Raw genomic sequence first — 23,255 nt, forward strand, 5'->3', positions numbered from 1 at the left:
TGTCAGTGTTATTGCATCGCTCATCTCCACGTATTGTAGGAACACAGATTAATTCTTATTATTTTTGCAGCCCGCATGTACGATAACTTGGACGCCTGTGAAGTGGTTTATTCCACCTCATTAACCACAGCAGCGACACTCCTGGAGGTGAGTCACTCACAGCGCATTTGTCTAATCTTGGCGCTTATCTGCTGGTTTACAGACGCGACTGGGGGGCAGATTCATCAAAGGGCCAAATGCAGTAATGTGAGGTTTCAGCTGAGATAGAACTCTATTTTTTTATGGTACACTCGATATATCATACATTGTGGCAGTACTTGCAGGGCTGGGTGGGGGCAGGTACTGATTACCTGGACCCAGGCTTATCTAAGTGGCCCAGGCTTATCTAAGGGGCCCAGGCTTGTCTAAGAGGCTTAGCAGGGGCCCAGAGCAGCTGTGCAAGGGACAGAATGCTCCCCTCCTTGGCGTACAATGGCGCTGCCACACACCCATGATTTGGCCACGCCCCCATCACCCGGGCCCGCCATTGCTCTCTAAGGCATTGATTCAATTCAAAGTGATAATGAATAGCCCCAGGAGGAAGCTCCCAGAGCTATTCAATTCAGCGCGCTGTTTGGTCCGACTAAAGGATTTCTTCTGGCACCCTCCTGGGGGAGCGAGGACAAATCCGACAAAAGTGCCAGCCGTGCGGCTGTTTGCCGCCTTAGCGCGGCACTAACAGCCTCGCGGCCGGCACTTTAGTCAGAGAACCACCATTCTCTGACTTAGCGCGCTTAATTGATTAGCTCCGGGAGCTCCCTCCCGGCGCTATTCAGCATCGCACTGAATTGAAACGCGGCCTAAGGCCCTGAGTACATTGTACCGCTCTCATACCTGTTCTGTTATTGACAGATTATTTTTAAAAGTAGCCAGTTTTAAAATTGTATTCAAACTAGGGGGGACTCGGATCGGGGGGGCTCGGGGGGGTTCGGATTTCAGAAATCCGAACCCCCCCGAGCCCCCCCGATCCGAGTCCGATCCGAATCAGGCTCGACTTTTCCCGCCTGACTCGGATCTGAAATCGAGGCAAAACGTCATCATCCCGCCTTCCGAGTCTCGCGGGTTTTGGATCCTATATAAGGTACCCGCGTCGGCGCCATTTTCTCACTCGGCTGTGGACAGTGAAGAGGGAGGGTGGGAGTTAGGGCTGGCTGGACTGTGTAGTGTAGTGTAGTTTAGTGCTGCTGTTGTCCACTACTTCAAAGTCCATAGGGACTGGCTGTGTTGTGCTGTGCTGCTGTTGTTAATAGGGGCTGTGTCCACTACTTCAAAGTCCATAGGGGCTGGCTGGACTGTGTTGTGCAGTCAGTTCTCCATAGGGGCTGTGTCCACTCCAAAGTCCTGTGCAGTGTCCCAGTCCTAAAGGGGTGCTGTAGTGTTGTCCAGGGAGTGCTCTGTCCATCAGGGGTGCTCCCCCCAAGTGCTAAAAAAATAATATATTTTCTGTGTTTGTGAATTGTGTGCGCAGTAGCCGCACGTGCATCAACAAAGCAGTGCCAAGCGTGTGCCTGTGTCATAAGTAAAGGGCCGGCTGGCTTGACCGTTAAAGGGTGCTGTAACCCCCGAAAGTACACTCCAATCCAAACCAAAAAAAATTATTTTCTGTGTTTGTGAATTGTGTGCGCAGTAGCCGCACGTGCATCAACAAAGTAGTGCCAAGCGTGCGCCTGTGTCATAAGTAAAGGGCCGGCTGGCTTGACCGTTAAGGGTGCTGTAACCCCCGAAAGTACACTCCAGTCCAAACCAAAAAAAAAATTATTTTCTGTGTTTGTGAATTGTGTGCGCAGTAGCCGCACGTGCATCAACAAAGTAGTGCCAAGCGTGCGCCTGTGTCATAAGTAAAGGGCCGGCTGGCTTGACCGTTAAAGGGTGCTGTAACCCCCGAAAGTACACTCCAGTCCAAACCAAAAAAAAATTATTTTCTGTGTTTGTGAATTGTGTGCGCAGTAGCCGCACGTGCATCAACAAAGTAGTGCCAAGCGTGCGCCTGTGTCATAAGTAAAGGGCCGGCTGGCTTGACCGTTAAGGGTGCTGTAACCCCCGAAAGTACATTCCAGTCCAAACCAAAAAAAAAATTATTTTCTGTGTTTGTGAATTGTGTGCGCAGTAGCCGCACGTGCATCAACAAAGTAGTGCCAAGCGTGCGCCTGTGTCATAAGTAAAGGGCCGGCTGGCTTGACCGTTAAAGGGTGCTGTAACCCCCAAAGTACACTCCAGTCCAAACCAAAAAAAAATTATTTTCTGTGTTTGTGAATTGTGTGCGCAGTAGCCGCACGTGCATCAACAAAGTAGTGCCAAGCGTGCGCCTGTGTCATAAGTAAAGGGCCGGCTGGCTTGACCGTTAAAGGGTGCTGTAACCCCCGAAAGTACAGTCCAGTCCAAACCAAAAAAAAAATTATTTTCTGTGTTTGTGAATTGTGTGCGCAGTAGCCGCACGTGCATCAACAAAGTAGTGCCAAGCGTGCACCTGTGTCATAAGTAAAGGGCCGGCTGGCTTGACCGTTAAAGGGTGCTGTAACCCCCAAAGTACACTCCAGTCCAAACCAAAAAAAAAATTATTTTCTGTGTTTGTGAATTGTGTGCGCAGTAGCCGCACGTGCATCAACAAAGTAGTGCGAAGTGTGCGCCTGTGTCATAAGTAAAGGGCCGGCTGGCTTGAACGTTAAAGGGTGCTGTAACCCCCGAAAGTACACTCCAGTCCAAACCAAAAAAAAAATTATTTTCTGTGTTTGTGAATTGTGTGCGCAGTAGCCGCACGTGCATCAACAAAGTAGTGCCAAGCGTGCGCCTGTGTCATAAGTAAAGGGCCGGCTGGCTTGACCATTAAAGGGTTCTGTAACCCCCAAAGTACACTCCAAACCAAAAAAATATATATTTTCTGTGTTTGTGACTTGTGTGCACTGTGGCTGCACGTGCATCAACAAAGTAGTGCCAAGCGTGCGCCTGTGTCATAAGTAAAGGGCCGGCTGGCTTGACCGTTAAAGTGTGCTGTAACCCCCAAAGTACACTCCAGTCCAAACCAAAAAAAAAATTATTTTCTGTGTTTGTGAATTGTGTGCGCAGTAGCCGCACGTGCATCAACAAAGTAGTGCGAAGTGTGCGCCTGTGTCATAAGTAAAGGGCCGGCTGGCTTGACCGTTAAAGGGTGCTGTAACCCCCGAAAGTACACTAGAGTCCAAACCAAAAAAAAAATTATTTTCTGTGTTTGTGAATTGTGTGCGCAGTAGCCGCACGTGCATCAACAAAGTAGTGCCAAGCGTGCGCCTGTGTCATAAGTAAAGGGCCGGCTGGCTTGACCATTAAAGGGTTCTGTAACCCCCAAAGTACACTCCAAACCAAAAAAATATATATTTTCTGTGTTTGTGACTTGTGTGCACTGTGGCTGCACGTGCATCAACAAAGGAGCAGCGCCAAGCGTGCGCCTGTGTCCCATAAGTAAAGAGCCGGCTGGCTCATTTCTTAAAGGGTGGTGTAACCCACAAAGTGCACTACTCTCCAGCAAAAATAAAAAAATATTTTCTGTGTTTGTGTGCGCTTTAGCCGCACGTATATTATATATCAATATAACATAAATGGAGGACCAAACTTTCTCCGATAAAAATAAAATAGGGAAAGATCAAGAACCACTTCCTCCTAGTGCTGTTGCTGCTGCTGGGAGTTGTTCATCATCCCAGAGAGGAAGTAGGAACATCACTACTTTTACTAAACAATTGACCCTCCAACAGTCCCTAGCGATGAGGATGAAGTACGACAGCAGTCATCCTGAAGCAAAACGTATAACTGAGGCCTTGACTGCTATGTTGGTGTTAGACGTGCGTCCGGTATCCGACATTAGTGCTGTGGGATTTAGACAATTGATGGAGGTAGTGTGTCCTTGGTTCCAAATTCCGTCTAGATTCCACCTGCATCCTCAAAGCAGCAGCAACAAGCGTGCGTCTGTCTGTTAAAGGGTGGTGACACCCTCAAAGTGTGCTACACAAACAATTAAAATATTGTTCTTTTTTTTTCTGTCTTTGTGAAATGTGTGGGCTGTAGCCGCACCTGCATCCTTAAAGCAGCAGCGACAAGCGTGCGTCTGTCTGTTAAAGGGTGGTGACACCCTCAAAGTGTGCTACACAAACAATTAAAATATTGTTCTTTTTTTTTCTGTCTTTGTGAATTGTGTGGGCTGTAGCCGCACTTGCATCCTCAAAGCAGCAGCGACAAGCGTGCGTCTGTCTGTTAAAGGGTGTTGTAACTCTCAAAGTGCTCCAAAAAATCAAAAAAAATTTTTTAATGTGTTTGTGACTTGTGTGCGATGTAGCCACACTTGCATCCTCAAAGCAGCAGCGACAAGCGTGCGTCTGTCTGTTAAAGGGTGGTGGCACCCTCAAAGTGTGCTACACAAACAATAAAAATATTCTTCTTCTTTTTTCTGTCTTTGTGAATTGTGTGGGCTGTAGCCGCACCTGCATCCTTAAAGCAGCAGCGACAAGCGTGCGTCTGTCTGTTAAAGGGTGGTGACACCCTCACAGTGTGCTACACAAACAATTAAAATATTGTTCTTTTTTTTTCGGTCTTTGTGAAATGTGTGGGCTGTAGCCGCACCTGCATCCTTAAAGCAGCAGCGACAAGCGTGCGTCTGTCTGTTAAAGGGTGGTGTAACTCTCAAAGTGCTCCAAAAAATAAAAAACTATTTTTTTAATGTGTTTGTGACTTGTGTGTGATGTAGCCGCACTTGCATCCTCAAAGCAGCAGCGACAAGCGTGCGTCTGTCTGTTAAAGGGTGGTGACACCCTCAAAGTGTGCTACACAAACAATAAAAATATTCTTCTTCTTTTTTCTGTCTTTGTGAATTGTGTGGGCTGTAGCCGCACCTGCATCCTTAAAGCAGCAGCGACAAGCGTGCGTCTGTCTGTTAAAGGGTGGTGTAACTCTCAAAGTGCTCCAAAAAATAAAAAACTATTTTTTTAATGTGTTTGTGACTTGTGTGCGATGTAGCCGCACTTGCATCCTCAAAGCAGCAGCGACAAGCGTGCGTCTGTCTGTTAAAGGGTGGTGACACCCTCAAAGTGTGCTACACAAACAATAAAAATATTCTTCTTTTTTCTGTCTTTGTGAATTGTGTGGGCTGTAGCCGCACCTGCATCCTTAAAGCAGCAGCGACAAGCGTTCGTCTGTCTGTTAAAGGGTGGTGACACCCTCAAAGTGTGCTACACAAACAATTAAAATATTGTTCTTTTTTTTTCGGTCTTTGTGAAATGTGTGGGCTGTAGCCGCACCTGCATCCTTAAAGCAGCAGCGACAAGCGTGCGTCTGTCTGTTAAAGGGTGGTGACACCCTCAAAGTGTGCTACACAAACAATAAAAATATTCTTCTTCTTTTTTCTGTCTTTGTGAATTGTGTGGGCTGTAGCCGCACTTGCATCCTCAAAGCAGCAGCGACAAGCGTGCGTCTGTCTGTTAAAGGGTGGTGTAACCCTCAAAGTGTGCTCCACAAACAATAAAAATATTCTTTTTTTTTTTCAGTCTTTGTGAATTGTGTGGGCTGTAGCCGCACTTGAATCCTCAAAGCAGCAGCGACAAGCGTGCGTCTGTCTGTTAAAGGATTACATCGGTGACAGCATCCAAGTAGGCATGTCAGACAATCCGTACCTGTACTGGCAGGAAAAAGAAGCAATTTGGAGGTCCCTGTACAAACTGGCTCTATTTTACCTGAGTTGCCCCCCCTCCAGTGTGTACTCCGAAAGAGTGTTTAGTGCAGCCGGGAACCTTGTCAGCGAAAGGCGTAGGAGGTTGCTTCCACAAAATGTGGAGAAGATGATGTTCATAAAATGAATTATCAACTCTTCCAGGGAGACCAGCCTCCAGAACGTACAGAGGGACCTGTGGTTCCAGCAGGGACGAATTAATACTCTGTGAGGATGAGGATGTACACACTGAAGAGGGTGAGGAATCGGTGGATGAGGAGGATGAGGATGACATCTTGCCTCCGTAGAGCCAGTTTGTGCAGGGACAGATTAATTGCCAGCTTGTTTTGTGGGGGCCCAAACGAACCAATCATTTCAGCCACAGTTGTGTGGCAGACCCTGGCGCTGAAATGATTGGTTTGTTAAAGTGTGCATGTCCTGTTTATACAACATAAGGGTGGGTGGGAGGGCCCAAGGACAATTCCATCTTGCACCTCTTTTTTTTCTTTGCATTATGTACAGTTTGGGGCCTAGTTTTTCAATGCCATCCTGTCTGCCACTGCAGTTTCACGCCTAGATGGGTCACGTGTTTGTGCTGCCCACTCGTGTCGCTTAGCATAGTCATCCAGCTACCTCGGTGCAACCTTTTGGACATAAAAACACTATTGTGAGGTGTGAGGTATTCAGAATAGACTGGAAATGAGTGGAAATTAAGGTTATTGAGGTTAATAATAGCATAGGAGCAGAAAAACCTACAAATTCTGTGATTTTAGCTGTTTTTATGCTTTTTTTCAAAAAAATACAGATCCAAAACACAAAACCCAGAACCCAAAACACGGAAGGGTGGTTTTGGCAAAACCAATCCAGATCCAAAACACGAAGAAAGATCCAGATCCAAAACCAAAACACAAAACACGAAAAGTGGCCGGTGCACACCCCTAATTCAAACAGGGAGATGTAGAGAAAAGTAAATTAGAGTTAGAGGGACTGGTTCAGAGACGGATGCAATGGCAATTTTTATGCAGATCAAGCGATTGTTTGCTAATGCGTATGCGCGAACGCCGTACTGTGCACATGCTGTCAGTGTTTCGGGATGGTAAAGGGGGGGGGGAGTTGTGGTTTAGAAAAACGCAGGCGTGCTGACCGCTTCAACGCCATTACATGGGCGTGCATATATTAGCCATTGCAATCTTTTTAGCAGCACGAGAGCTCTCTGAGTGTCAGGGGTGCACCCGAGTCTGCGGCTGGTCAGACCTGCCGCAGATGAAGCATGGCTGTCTGCGGTGCGTCAATGGTACCGATGTTTGCACTCTTGTACATTGTCGGACAGATATGAGGAGGCAGCAGGGGGCGCACCTAGGCTCGGCTGTGCTTTAGAGGGCATTAGCATATTTTAGCAACTGCAATCCGTCAGAGTATGCATTTGCGTTTGCATTTCGTCCTCTCAAATCAGGCCCAGAGCTCGCAACTGCAGCCAGCAGCGCCATCTACTGGTGGGTCACAATTCTGCAGGTGACATATTCCTAGTACAGATCTCTCAGTCATCCCAGTCAAAAGAGCTCGCTGTGGAGTACAAATGAATATCATTCATGTAATAATGTGATGCATTCTCTATACAGTTACCTTAACTGCTTCATTGCTCAAGGTATTGTATACCTTCTCACAGTTTATATGGGTTTAGTGTGGCAGAATAGCTTTTTATTTCAAATACATTATATTGGGGAACAGGCAGAATTCTAACAAAAAAATAAAAATTCCCATAGTTGCATTTGCAGAGTTTGTGCATCCAAGAAATGAAAGTAAAGAATACATTGTTGTGGTTCTCTGAGTATAGGCCTGCCGAGCTTCTGAGTATAGGCCTGCCGAGTTACATAAGGCCTGACGCTGTTATATAAGGCCTGCCGAGTTACATAAGGCCTGACGCTGTTATATAAGGCCTGCCGAGTTACATAAGGCCTGACGCTGTTGTATAAGGCCTGCCGAGTTACATAAGGCCTAACGCTGTTATATAAGGCCTGCCGAGTTACATAAGGCTTGACGCTGTTATATAAGGCCTGCCGAGTTACATAAGGCCTGACGCTGTTATATAAGGCCTGACACTGTTATATAAGGCCTGAGAAGTTACATAAGGCCTGACGTTGTTATATAAGGCCTGCCGAGTTACATAAGGCCTGACGCTGTTATATAAGGCCTGACGAGTTACATAAGGCCTAACGCTGTTATATAAGGCCTGCTGAGTAACATGAGGCCTAACACTGTTATATAAGGCCTGCCGAGTAACATAATCCTGACGCTGTTATATAAGGCCTGCCAAGTTATATAAGGCCTGCCGCTGTTATATAAGGCCTGTCGCGTAACAAAAACCCTAACGCTGTTATATAATGCCTGCCGAGTTATATAAGGCCTGAAGCTATTATATAAGGCCTGCCAAGTTAAATAAGGCGAAGCTGTTATATAAGGCCTGCCGAGTTACATAAGACCTGAAGCTGTTATATAAGGCCTGCCGAGTTACATAAGGCCTGAAGCTGTTATATAAGGCCTGCCGGGTTACATAAGGCCTGAAGCTGTTATATAAGGCCTGCCGGGTTACATAAGGCCTGAAGCTGTTATATAAGGCCTGCCGAGTTACATAAGGCCTGAAGCTGTTATATAAGGCCTGCCGGGTTACATAAGGCCTGAAGCTGTTATATAAGGCCTGCCGAGTTACATAAGGCCTGCCGCTGCTATAGGGCTCAGACAATAGAATATATTCTTAAAACAAATCAGTGGGACGTCTTGTGCACCTTCCAGGCACACATAGTACAGTAAGGCGCATTCCTGGGCGTATTCCGATCCATGTAATAATTACATGTGATCCTACAAAAGTAATAAATACATCCCAAGGTCCCCTCTACCTTGGTGGGGCCCTAAAGAGGTAGGAAATTGATGGTAAAATAGTGGTAAATTGGTGGTAAAATAGTGGTAAATTGGTGGTAAAGAGGTAGAAAATTGGTGGTAAAATAGTGGTAAATTGATGGTAAAGAGGTAGAAAATTGGTGGTAAAATAGTGTTGGTGGTAAAATAGTGGTAAATTGGTGGTAAAGAGGTGGTAAAATAGTGGTAAATTGGTGATAAAGCGGTTGTAAATTGGTGGTAAAATAGTGGTAAATTGGTGGTAAAGAGGTGGAAAATTGGTGGTAATATAGTGTTGGTGGTAAAATAGTGGTAACTTTTTGTTAAAATAATGGTAAATTGGTGGTAAATTGGTGGTAAAATAGTAGTAAATTGGTGGTAAAGAGGTGGTAAAATAGTGGTAAATTGGAGGTAAGGAGGTGGTATAATAGTGGTAAATTGGTGGTAAAATAGTGGCAAATTGGTGGTAAATTGGAGTTTGGATTGACGTTTTCCCTTTTTCCACCTTTCGGCACCTATGTATGACGTGGACAGTTAGGCGGGTTCCTGAAATGTATACATTATATACATGTCTATACAAGGATATAATATTAATAAGTCGCGCCTGAAGCTACCGTCACAGGAAAGGCTTAGACACAGATTATTTATCTATCCTTGTTATTGTTCTCCTTATGTCTGTCCCCACCTTTGCCTTTAACAGGTTGAGCCTCAAGACCTGATGAACTGCCTCACGAGCCGGACCATTATCACTAGAGGGGAGACCGTGTCCACCCCCCTCAGCATGGAGCAGGCTCTGGATGTCAGGGACGCCTTCGTTAAGGTAGATAAAGAACGAATCTTCCCATTATTAGACATGCATGCAAGGTACCTCTCTCATTGATTTGCTGGCATTTGCATTCCAGGAGTGTGGTGAGCCTCTATCTTGTATCATAATCTGCTTCCTGTACGGGGTTTAAGATTAATAACACACTGACTATGCTATGCTATGCCGTTTGGGTGTCTTGGCTGCATCAACCTAGTTTAAGTTTTAGGTGACCAGCGATACAATAATTCCATCAATCGCAAAAAACGCTTTTACAAACATTCTTTTTATTGGGTGATTTGTTGACACACAGAAAATTTTATTTAAATCTTCCCTCTACCACAGTTATTTTCTAAACATCAGACTTGATTAATATTTGTCTACTCACAATAGAGATCGCATTGATATGATCACATTATGGATATAATATCTTTATGTGTCTTTGTATATTGATGAGGGTATGTGTATTGTTTCCGCTATGGATGGGGGCAGGAGTAAATACTTCTTCACACTTTTTGACAAACTAATAGTTGTATCTGTAAATCAGAGTAATGCGGACCAAACATCTGCCGGGTGATTCCCAGATTCCCCAATCTGCCGATCTCTGGAGGGATCGGGAAAATATAACATTTTAAAAAATCTCATATTCGCCGACTCCAATCATTTTTGGGTGGCAAATTGAGATTGTCCAACATGTTGGATTGTCACGATCCCCCAACGCAGTCATTGGTAAAACGGGGAATTGCCTCAATTGATTGTAGATGTATGGGCCCCTTAAGACTGATCAAAATATTTTCAACTTCATACTGTATATGGAAATTTCACTTGATTTTATTTGTTGTATTTGTTGTTTATTTTGTCTTTAAAGCTTTTCTTTTTATGTAGCAGTAATTTCAGTCCTTTTCCCACAAGTTTTAAAGTCAGCGTTTACATGAGCGATATTACACGGAAGAGTGAAGAGAAACGCAATACGCTGTTATCATTTTATGTTTGATGACTGTTAGTGGTATTATATAGGCGGTTAGAACAAACCACAGTAATGCAGTACGGATCCCCGATGTACATGTGGAGCCTTTATTTCCACTAATTGTCATTTATCCTAATACACCTCTAAAATAAAATACTGAGCTCCAGTAAACACAGCTTGTTCTATCGATGTTCCAGGGAATATACGGGCGCCTCTTCGTGTGGATTGTAGAGAAGATCAATGCCGCTATTTACAGACCTCTGTCTAATGAACCAAAAATCGTCAGGAGATCCATTGGGCTGCTGGATATATTTGGGTTTGAGAACTTCACTGTAAACAGGTAACAGATAGCAAATGCTTTAGAAATGAAGACTGAGGGCGGATTACGCCCGACTGAGGATAAGCCCGAAGGGTGAGCTCTTCATCCCTGCTGTAACAATGGGATAGGCCCTCATTCAGAGCCGTACACTCTGAGCAGAGCGCACGCTCTGAATGAGGGCCGGGCTCCATTTTCATGGAGCGTCCTCCTGGACGCTCGTATAGCTGTGGGTCACCACCCACAGGCTATACGAGCGTGCATTGTGATGGTCGCGATGGTCGAGACCATCGCGACCATCGAATTTGCGAGCCGGAGCCTGCGGTTGAGGTTTTCAACCGCAAGCTCCGGAGTGATTTTGGCTCTATCAGAGCCAAAATCACTCCCACTGACATCACTAGTGATGTCAGTGGGCCGGCTTCTGACGGGAGGCGTTCCCGTGGGAACGCCCCGTCAGGGAGGCACGCCCCCGGCACGCCCAAAGGGGGCGTGCGGTCAATCAACATTAACATCACGCCCCCCTTTGATCGGACACAACGAGCGAAGGACTTTCCTTCGCTCGTCGCGTCTGGCGCATGCGCACGACGGAGCTCCCTCCGTCGTGCGCATGCTCAGTCCATAACATCGACCCACTTGCGAGCGGACAGCCGCTCGCGAGTGGGTCTGAATCAGGCCCATAGTTTGTTATTTTTACACATCAGCGTTCGGGATTTCCTGGCCTCCTTGTGAATACCTTTAATCCTCAAAATCTCACTATCCTAGTGACCCTGGATAGTAAGACATGCTGCAGTAATGGTACAGCAGTATTCACAAACCTGGCGACCAGCCTAGCTTATCACAGTGACCCTGATCGCCTTACTATCCTAGTGACCCTGGATAGTAAGACATGCTGCAGTAATGGTACAGCAGTATTCACAAACCTGGCGACCAGCCTAGCTTATCACAGTGACCCTGGTCGCCTTACTATCCTAGTGACCCTGGATAGTAAGACATGCTGCAGTAATGGTACAGCAGTATTCACAAACTTGGCGACCAGCCTAGCTTATCACAGTGACCCTGGTCGCCTTACTATCCTAGTGACCCTGGATAGTAAGACATGCTGCATTAATGGTACAGCAGTATTCACAAACCTGGCGACCAGCCTAGCCTATCACAGTGACCCTGGTCGCCTTACTATCCTAGTGACCCTGGATAGTAAGACATGCTGCAGTAATGGTACAGCAGTATTCACAAACCTGGCGACCAGCCTAGCTTATCACAGTGACCCTGGTCGCCTTACTATCCTAGTGACCCTGGATAGTAAGACATGCTGCAGTAATGGTACAGCAGTATTCACAAACCTGGCGACCAGCCTAGCTTATCACAGTGACCCTGGTCGCCTTACTATCCTAGTGACCCTGGATAGTAAGACATGCTGCAGTAATGGTACAGCAGTATTCACAAACCTGGCGACCAGCCTAGCTTATCACAGTGACCCTGGTCGCCTTACTATCCTAGTGACCCTGGATAGTAAGACATGCTGCATTAATGGTACAGCAGTATTCACAAACCTGGCGACCAGCCTAGCCTATCACAGTGACCCTGGTCGCCTTACTATCCTAGTGACCCTGGATAGTAAGACATGCTGCAGCATGTATTCACAAACCTGGCGACCAGCCTAGCTTATCACAGTGACCCTGGTCGCCTTACTATCCTAGTGACCCTGGATAGTAAGACATGCTGCAGTAATGGTACAGCAGTATTCACAAACCTGGCGACCAGCCTAGCTTATCACAGTGACCCTGGTCGCCTTACTATCCTAGTGACCCTGGATAGTAAGACATGCTGCAGTAATGGTACAGCAGTATTCACAAACCTGGCGACCAGCCTAGCTTATCACAGTGACCCTGGTCGCCTTACTATCCTAGTGACCCTGGATAGTAAGACATGCTGCATTAATGGTACAGCAGTATTCACAAACCTGGCGACCAGCCAAGCTTATCACAGTGACCCTGGTCGCCTTACTATCCTAGTGATCCTGGATAGTAAGACATGCTGCAGTAATGGTACAGCAGTATTCACAAACCTGGCGACCAGTCTAGCTTATCACAGTGACCCTGGTCGCCTTACTATCCTAGTGACCCTGGATAGTAAGACATGCTGCAGTAATGGTACAGCAGTATTCACAAACCTGGCGACCAGCCTAGCTTATCACAGTGACCCTGGTCGCCTTACTATCCTAGTGACCCTGGATAGTAAGACATGCTGCAGTAATGGTACAGCAGTATTCACAAACCTGGCGACCAGCCTAGCTTATCACAGTGACCCTGGTCGCCTTACTATCCTAGTGACCCTGGATAGTAAGACATGCTGCATTAATGGTACAGCAGTATTCACAAACCTGGCGACCAGCCTAGCTTATCACAGTGACCCTGGTCGCCTTACTATCCTAGTGACCCTGGATAGTAAGACATGCTGCAGTAATGGTACAGCAGTATTCACAAACCTGGCGACCAGCCTAGCTTATCACAGTGACCCTGGTCGCCTTACTATCCTAGTGACCCTGGATAGTAAGACATGCTGCAGTAATGGTACAGCAGTATTCACAAACCTGGCGACCAGCCTAGCTTATCACAGTGACCCTGGTCGCCTTACTATCCTAGTGACCCTGGATAGTAAGACATGCTGCAGTAATGGTACAGCAGTATTCACAAACCTGGCGACCAGCCTAGCTTATCACAGTGACCCTGGTCGCCTTACTATCCTAGTGACCCTGGATAGTAAGACATGCTGCAGTAATGGTACAGCAGTATTCACAAACCTGGCGACCAGCCTAGCTTATCACAGTGACCCTGGTCGCCTTACTATCCTAGTGACCCTGGATAGTAAGACATGCTGCAGTAATGGTACAGCAGTATTCACAAACCTGGCGACCAGCCTAGCTTATCACAGTGACCCTGGTCGCCTTACTATCCTAGTGACCCTGGATAGTAAGACATGCTGCATTAATGGTACAGCAGTATTCACAAACCTGGCGACCAGCCTAGCTTATCACAGTGACCCTGGTCGCCTTACTATCCTAGTGACCCTGGATAGTAAGACATGCTGCAGTAATGGTACAGCAGTATTCACAAACCTGGCGACCAGCCTAGCTTATCACAGTGACCCTGGTCGCCTTACTATCCTAGTGACCCTGGATAGTAAGACATGCTGCAGTAATGGTACAGCAGTATTCACAAACCTGGCGACCAGCCTAGCTTATCACAGTGACCCTGGTCGCCTTACTATCCTAGTGACCCTGGATAGTAAGACATGCTGCAGTAATGGTACAGCAGTATTCACAAACCTGGCGACCAGCCTAGCTTATCACAGTGACCCTGGTCGCCTTACTATCCTAGTGACCCTGGATAGTAAGACATGCTGCATTAATGGTACAGCAGTATTCACAAACCTGGCGACCAGCCTAGCTTATCACAGTGACCCTGGTCGCCTTACTATCCTAGTGATCCTGGATAGTAAGACATGCTGCATTAATGGTACAGCAGTATTCACAAACCTGGCGACCAGCCTAGCTTATCACAGTGACCCTGGTCGCCTTACTATCCTAGTGATCCTGGATAGTAAGACATGCTGCAGTAATGGTACAGCAGTATTCACAAACCTGGCGACCAGTCTAGCTTATCACAGTGACCCTGGTCGCCTTACTATCCTAGTGACCCTGGATAGTAAGACATGCTGCAGTAATGGTACAGCAGTATTCACAAACCTGGCGACCAGCCTAGCTTATCACAGTGACCCTGGTCGCCTTACTATCCTAGTGACCCTGGATAGTAAGACATGCTGCAGTAATGGTACAGCAGTATTCACAAACCTGGCGACCAGCCTAGCTTATCACAGTGACCCTGGTCGCCTTACTATCCTAGTGACCCTGGATAGTAAGACATGCTGCATTAATGGTACAGCAGTATTCACAAACCTGGCGACCAGCCTAGCCTATCACAGTGACCCTGGTCGCCTTACTATCCTAGTGACCCTGGATAGTAAGACATGCTGCAGTAATGGTACAGCAGTATTCACAAACCTGGCGACCAGCCTAGCTTATCACAGTGACCCTGGTCGCCTTACTATCCTAGTGACCCTGGATAGTAAGACATGCTGCATTAATGGTACAGCAGTATTCACAAACCTGGCGACCAGCCTAGCTTATCACAGTGACCCTGGTCGCCTTACTATCCTAGTGACCCTGGATAGTAAGACATGCTGCAGTAATGGTACAGCAGTATTCACAAACCTGGCGACCAGCCTAGCTTATCACAGTGACCCTGGTCGCCTTACTATCCTAGTGACCCTGGATAGTAAGACATGCTGCAGTAATGGTACAGCAGTATTCACAAACCTGGCGACCAGCCTAGCTTATCACAGTGACCCTGGTCGCCTTACTATCCTAGTGACCCTGGATAGTAAGACATGCTGCAGTAATGGTACAGCAGTATTCACAAACCTGGCGACCAGCCTAGCTTATCACAGTGACCCTGGTCGCCTTACTATCCTAGTGACCCTGGATAGTAAGACATGCTGCAGTAATGGTACAGCAGTATTCACAAACCTGGCGACCAGCCTAGCTTATCACAGTGACCCTGGTCGCCTTACTATCCTAGTGACCCTGGATAGTAAGACATGCTGCAGTAATGGTACAGCAGTATTCACAAACCTGGCGACCAGCCTAGCTTATCACAGTGACCCTGGTCGCCTTACTATCCTAGTGACCCTGGATAGTAAGACATGCTGCATTAATGGTACAGCAGTATTCACAAACCTGGCGACCAGCCTAGCTTATCACAGTGACCCTGGTCGCCTTACTATCCTAGTGACCCTGGATAGTAAGACATGCTGCAGTAATGGTACAGCAGTATTCACAAACCTGGCAACCAGCCTAGCTTATCACAGTGACCCTGGTCGCCTTACTATCCTAGTGACCCTGGATAGTAAGACATGCTGCAGTAATGGTACAGCAGTATTCACAAACCTGGCGACCAGCCTAGCTTATCACAGTGACCCTGGTCGCCTTACTATCCTAGTGACCCTGGATAGTAAGACATGCTGCAGTAATGGTACAGCAGTATTCACAAACCTGGCGACCAGCCTAGCTTATCACAGTGACCCTGGTCGCCTTACTATCCTAGTGACCCTGGATAGTAAGACATGCTGCAGTAATGGTACAGCAGTATTCACAAACCTGGCGACCAGCCTAGCTTATCACAGTGACCCTGGTCGCCTTACTATCCTAGTGACCCTGGATAGTAAGACATGCTGCAGTAATGGTACAGCAGTATTCACAAACCTGGCGACCAGCCTAGCTTATCACAGTGACCCTGGTCGCCTTACTATCCTAGTGACCCTGGATAGTAAGACATGCTGCATTAATGGTACAGCAGTATTCACAAACCTGGCGACCAGCCTAGCTTATCACAGTGACCCTGGTCGCCTTACTATCCTAGTGACCCTGGATAGTAAGACATGCTGCATTAATGGTACAGCAGTATTCACAAACCTGGCGACCAGCCTAGCTTATCACAGTGACCCTGGTCGCCTTACTATCCTAGTGACCCTGGATAGTAAGACATGCTGCAGTAATGGTACAGCAGTATTCACAAACCTGGCGACCAGCCTAGCTTATCACAGTGACCCTGGTCGCCTTACTATCCTAGTGACCCTGGATAGTAAGACATGCTGCAGTAATGGTACAGCAGTATTCACAAACCTGGCGACCAGCCTAGCTTATCACAGTGACCCTGGTCGCCTTACTATCCTAGTGACCCTGGATAGTAAGACATGCTGCAGTAATGGTACAGCAGTATTCACAAACCTGGCGACCAGCCTAGCTTATCACAGTGACCCTGGTCGCCTTACTATCCTAGTGACCCTGGATAGTAAGACATGCTGCAGTAATGGTACAGCAGTATTCACAAACCTGGCGACCAGCCTAGCTTATCACAGTGACCCTGGTCGCCTTACTATCCTAGTGACCCTGGATAGTAAGACATGCTGCATTAATGGTACAGCAGTATTCACAAACCTGGCGACCAGCCTAGCTTATCACAGTGACCCTGGTCGCCTTACTATCCTAGTGACCCTGGATAGTAAGACATGCTGCAGTAATGGTACAGCAGTATTCACAAATCTGGCGACCAGCCTAGCTTATCACAGTGACCCTGGTCGCCTTACTATCCTAGTGACCCTGGATAGTAAGACATGCTGCAGTAATGGTACAGCAGTATTCACAAACCTGGCGACCAGCCTAGCTTATCACGAATGTATAACTTGCACAGTCCCCATAGCATACTTTAGGGGAGCGATCAACTCTGCAATTTCAGGGACCATAGGGGAGACGTATTTTTGCCTTGGTGAGGGATAAAGTATCAACCAATGAGCCCCTCTCTGTCATTTTTCAAACACAGCCTGTATACTGAGTAAGGAGCTGATTGATTGGTACTTTGGCCCTGATTCAGACCCGCTCGCTGCCGCTGGCAGCTCGCTGGGTTTGTGGGCGTTTTTTTTTTTTTTTCTCCGGCCGCTCGCAAAGCTGTGGGACTCTAATAGAGCAGGAAGTCCACTACTGACATCAGTAGTGATGTCAGTAATACCTCCCTACAAACGCCAGGCGTTCCTGAGGGAACGCCTGCGTTTGTCCAGCCACCCCCCCACTACCCGCCCACAAAACGGGGCGAGCTGGCACTCACCATCGACAGCCGCCCTGTCTTGTGGCAAACCTCGTAGCGACTGAACATCAGTCGCTCAGCGGGGTTCGCGCATGCGCACCCTGGACGCGGCGCATGCGCAGTCAATAAACATTGGGCCGCTTGCGAGGGCTGTGCGCTCGGGAACGGCTCTGAATAAGGGCCTTTGTCTATCTCCACTTTATCACTCACCAAGGCTTAGTACTTCCACCCATGTGAGGGATCATTAATTTCTCTTCAGTTACCCTGTTTATAAATTGCACAAAGTGGTAGTAACCCCTTTTTGGAAAAAGCGTTTGTCTCTGCTTTATAAACAGAGCCCCTAATACCTTGAATAGAGTATATTTTACACACTTATAAGAAGCAATAGCACTTTACTATTAAGCACTCAAGCTATGTGTCTATTGGGAGGCAAAAGTGTGTTTTGTCCCTATTTTAGCTTCATCAGTTCATTCTGTCTTAGGGGTATATTTACTGAAGTGAGAGATTTTAGAAGTGGAGATGTTGCCCATAGCAACCAATCAGATTCTACTTATCATTTATCTAGCACCTAAAAGATAATAGCTAGAATCTGATTGGTTGCTATGGGCAACATCTCTACTTCTAAATACCTGCACTTTAGTAAATATACCCCTTAAGCTGGCCACACACTAGACCAACTTTCAACCAACCAGCCAACTAGTTGATTGGTTGGAATGAAAATCTGGTAACATATGGGAGTAAATGATGATCAGTAATTTGCTCCTAAATGCCAGAAAACAGATGAAAATGGTCGTCAGACAAGTTTGTTAAATGTTTGATCTTTCTAAACAATTTGTTCAAACAACAGTTTTTGTCCATTTTCCGGCGTTTGGGAGCAAATTGCTGATTGTCATTTGCTTTCATACCTTACCAGATTGTCATTCCAACCAATCAACTATTTGGATGGTTGGATGTAAGTTGGTCTAGTGCACAGGTTCTCAAACTCGGTCCTCAGGACCCCAAACAGTGCACGTTTTCCAAGTCTCCTCACAGAATCGCAAGTGAAATAGTTAGCTCCACCTGTGGATCTTATAAAATGTGTCAGTGTGTAATGAATACACCTGTGCACCTGCTGGGTGACCTGGAAAACATGACCTGTGTGGGGTCCTGAGGACCGAGTTTGGGAACCCCTGGTCTAGTGTGTGGCCAGCTTTAGTCTGTGTCATGTGGACAGCACCCACTGCCTATTGCATCGCTCTCTTTTCTAACTCTCCCCGGGGCTGTGGCCATCCCTGCGTTACCTGAGGGCTCCTGCCATATAATCCGCCACTTACACTAGTCATGTCCCCACTTTTCTCCTGCTGCAGCTTCGAGCAGCTCTGCATCAACTTTGCCAACGAGAACCTGCAGCAGTTCTTTGTCCGTCACGTCTTTAAGTTGGAGCAGGAGGAGTATAACTTGGAAGACATCAACTGGCAGCACATTGAGTTCACGGACAATCAGGACGCCCTGGACATGATCGCCATCAAACCCATGAACATCATCTCTCTCATTGATGAGGAGAGCAAGTTTCCCAAGGTGCGGCCACTGTGCCCAGGTCTCGGGGATAAAATACTGCAACAGATACGTTCACTTATTTATATAACGCACACGGGTATTTACAAAACAAAGTGACAAATATTTCTGCACAGTAGGGATGGCCATCAGCTGGTCTGGTGCCATCGGTGTTTTACATCCAAGGCAGGAAACCATCGCTGGGAAACCATCAATGGTTTGATCCATCAATGGGCATTTCTGCTTTCGGTCGTGGGTATATGGCGGGCCAATCATGGAAGTGAGTTATGGCTAAGTGGTGCAACAGGGGGTGGGGCTAAGCATTGCGCAGTGCGCACCAAAACTCTCCCAAAACATTGGCACATCATTGCCATCAATGGAAAAACCATTGACCCAGATAGCCATCCCTACAGCGGCTTTTCTATAGCTATAAATAGCAAATGGGCCAGGTTTGCCCCTGTGTGATTAAACTTACAGCAACACATTTAGGGCCTGATCCTGAGATGCATGTAATGCGATCGCAGACGCCTCCAGTGATCGGAAGTCTTATGTGACTACCTGCCGATATTCAGAGCCAGACGCCCCAATCCTCCAAGCGTGAGAGTAGGTTACACCACCTACCCCATGCTTAGTGCAGAATCTGACTCGGGAGCGCTCGTAGCCAGCGGCAGCTCCTACCCTTCTTGCTGAGGGGGGCTGCCCGCTGTGCTGCTGTCTGGACATTCAGTGTTCCAGACCCTCCAACATGACCCATTCCATTAGGTACAAGACATTCTGCTCCTGGACTTCCCATATAATGTATGATTGCAGCCACCTGTGCTGAAGCACCTTTGTCATCAATTACCCGGTTCAACACAGGTGGCTGCAATCATACATTAGATGGGAAGTCCAGGAACAGAGTGTTTTGTACCTAATGGAACGGGTCATGTTGGAGGGTAGGGTGTTCCATTCTGCCATATGCAATGGATCTGTCAGGCGCCCGGACCGGTGTATGCGTACAGACACCAGCAGGCCAAAGCAGCTGCACCGGCTGCAGCCCCGGGAAGCCAAGTAGAGCAGACGTAAAAATTGGGGAGGGGCTTCCCGCTGGTAAACAGTCACTCTCTGTTAATGGCGTTCCAAGCTGACAGTCCCAGGGGAAAGGGGAAAGGAACACATCCCCCAGGGAATGCCTGTCCTGTGTGTGATTAGCAAGCCAGTGTGGAGACTGGAACTGGCTGACTGGAGTTGGCAGGTTTTACTGGAGGGGGGAGGGGGTGTGATCTAAATTGTATATGTCGGCTGCCACCCACGAGCAGTTTGATAAAAATCGCGAGACGAGGTCGCAGCTGCTGCTCAGAATCAGGGCCCTTGTTAAAAACAAAATAAAATTTAATGGACTGTGCAGAAGACATTCGATGGAAGAGGAAGACTCAAAGAAAATGTTATAGTTAATGTTACATTGGGGCTGTCAGTACTGACAGTACAGGGAACCTATTGTAGGAAATGTGATCCTGCAGTAGTAACATAGAAAGTAATCTTGGGAAGAGATTGTTAATGAAATACGGGGGGGAGGGGGGTACATTTTTAAACGCCATATCAGGACATAATTACCCCTGACCACAAACTGGCCAAATCAAGCCCCGTCAGTATAATCCTTGCCAGGATCTGGCCATTTCTGATAAGCCCTGCAGAAATCTGAAGCTCACAAGTCGATAGGTTATAAACAACTTTAATATATGCTTATCATTTTGCAAATTGAGGTTATTTTCCTGCTGTTTTCAGGGCACAGACACCACCATGCTGAATAAACTGAACACCCAGCACAAACTGAACACCTATTACATCCCACCGAAAAATAACTATGAGACGCAATTTGGCATCAACCACTTTGCCGGCATTGTCTACTATGAAACCAAAGGTGAGGGAATCTTTGCATGTCATTGCGTACACGGGGCCTGATTCAGTGTTCCGATGGTTTGCGTACTACTTCGATTGTGAGAGAACATCCATGCTTAGCAAACATCAATGCATAAAAAACAATGTCCGATGGTTTTCCCATTGATCACGGACATCTAATGGTCCACCGCCATCGATGGCACAGAACCAAACAGTGAGTTTTTCTTTCCCTTAGCTCTGCCCCGACACAGCCGGTGAAGCCCCACCCCCACTCACTGATTGGCCCGCTGCCCGGCCAGTATTAAAACAGGGATGACCATTGGCGGATGAAACCATCGATGGTTCACAGCTGAGGGTTTCATATCATCGATGTCCACCACCAATGGTACCATCGATGGGTAACCTACCGATAGCCATACCTAGTGTTGAGGAGAAAAGTGACCACTAGTTGGCTGCGCCAATATCACCATGTTACTGCTAAAGCCTTTACTTTATGCACATTTTGCTACAGCGCCATCTAGGTCAGCTGGAGGGCTGCATGAAAAATTGAGTCTTCTACTAAGAATGTTCTTAGCTGGGAGATGAATGTTGTGTGTGCATGTGTTAGGGTAGGAGTGGCGGTGTATCTACATTTGCATTAGTCTAGGGCATCCGGAACCCCTTAATCAGTCCCTGAGCTGACACCTGGAAAGGGAACACCAATAATGGTAATATAGAAGCTACATTACATGTCACTAGCAAGCAAATGGTAAATGCAGGACTGAAAGTGCGGATTATTTCATATCTATACGATTAATATTATACATCACGCTGGCTAGAAGAACATACCTCCCCTATGGTTACATACAAATCGTGCAATACAGTAAGTCATGGGTCGTCAACCTAGGCCCTCTAGCTGCTGTGGAACTACACATCCCAGCATGCACTGCCACCTTTTTGCTATAACAGCATGCTAAAACTATGGCAGTGCATGCTGGGATGTGTAGTTCCACAGCAGCTGGAGGGCCAAGGTTGAAGACCCCTGCAGTAAGTGATTGTGCACCGGAGGCTCCGCTCACTCGATCTCTCCTCCCCATTGCAGGTTTCCTGGAGAAGAACCGGGACACCCTTCATGGGGACATCATACAACTGGTTCACTCCTCCAAGAATAAATTCATCAAGCAGATCTTTCAGGCTGACGTGGCCATGGTGACTATTTATAATATAATACACAAAGCCATCATATATAATTATGTATGCACAGGCTCTTATAATTAATATCTGTATGAATAATGTCTGTATCATCACTTGTAATCGCTGCATTCTGAGGTCATCACTTGAAGTACATCAACAGTCACCTGAGATTTCAATTACCCAAATCTATGGACTTGTGCCTTTACATGGTTACAGAAACCCTGGGTGACTCCCAGTGGCATACGTTCACAATGTCAACAATAGAATGTCGACAGCCGATTTTTGCACGTGGTTAGGGTTAGACTCTGGTTAGGATTATTGATACTTAACTCACCAATGGAAATTTGCATGGTCGACATGCCGACTGTCTATATTCACAGTGTCGACACTATATAGCAATGTAGACATTATGTAAGTGATGACATCCCAACTGTCAACATTTTTATACCACACCCCTTCTAATACCCATACGTGTTACAGACAGCATCTGCAGGCAGCGCCAGTGTCCAGGGTGCCCATGCATTTTCGTTTTGTTGTATTAGTGACGCGAATAACATGCAAATTCGGATCAAAACTGTGTGGCGGATGCATGGCGTGGCTTATAGATGTGTGGACACATGTATAAATACTTAGGGCCTGATTCAGACCCGGTCGCTATCTGCGTACGCTCGCTAGATGCGTATGCAAAGTTGTCAAAGTGACGCCACGGGAAGCGATCGTTCGCCAAGGCATAAGCACGCCCACCATGTCCTAGCGAGCGACCACTTTGTGTAGGCGTACGCCCAATTGCACAGGCAGAGCCGCCCACCAGCACCACGTCATCTCCAGGAAGTGTATTAAAACACTGGTACATCGAGCACCATCGGATGTGAACGCAGTGCTTGAGGTAGCTTTACCCTACCGCAAGCATTGCGAGGAAATCAGTGTAAAAAAAAGGCAAGTGACGTGTAGTATGACGCTGCCTGTTAATTATGCACACCTCTAAAACGGCGTTGAAACACCCAGGCAAGCCTGCGTTCACATCTCCAACCCCCCATTATTAGTGTCTTGCCCCTGTTACCACCCACAAATGGCCTCTCCTGTCACTCATTACCCTGGGCTGCCTTTGCTGGGTGAGCGAGAGGGTTGCGATCGCAGTGTGTAGTTTGCGCACATGCAGAACGAAGAGTGCGCATGCGCGTACGCAGAACATCAGGCTTCTTGCGAACGCACAGCGCGAGCGAGCGGCTCTGAATCAGACCCTTATTTCTTAAAGGCGGTCTTTTTAAAATAAAAAATTAATTACATCC

The 23,255-nt window shown here is 47.0% G+C and overlaps 1 protein-coding gene across 2 annotated transcripts in view; it reads left to right on the top strand.

Annotated features, from left to right (window-relative positions):
- Nucleotides 1–23,255, top strand: part of MYO7A (myosin VIIA) — a 203,237-nt gene that overhangs the window by 91,758 nt on the left and 88,224 nt on the right. For both annotated transcript variants that reach the window (XM_088473794.1, XM_088473795.1), the window contains exons 9-14: nucleotides 71–147; nucleotides 9,300–9,419; nucleotides 10,566–10,708; nucleotides 18,729–18,939; nucleotides 20,680–20,815; nucleotides 21,875–21,981. In XM_088473794.1, coding sequence (XP_088329920.1) covers nucleotides 71–147; nucleotides 9,300–9,419; nucleotides 10,566–10,708; nucleotides 18,729–18,939; nucleotides 20,680–20,815; nucleotides 21,875–21,981 — 794 coding nt within the window. The remainder of the gene's footprint in view (nucleotides 1–70; nucleotides 148–9,299; nucleotides 9,420–10,565; nucleotides 10,709–18,728; nucleotides 18,940–20,679; nucleotides 20,816–21,874; nucleotides 21,982–23,255) is intronic.

This window comes from Taudactylus pleione, unplaced genomic scaffold (genome assembly GCF_031769625.1).
Source record: "Taudactylus pleione unplaced genomic scaffold, aTauple2 ptg000140l, whole genome shotgun sequence".
Classification (NCBI taxonomy): domain Eukaryota; kingdom Metazoa; phylum Chordata; class Amphibia; order Anura; family Myobatrachidae; genus Taudactylus; species Taudactylus pleione.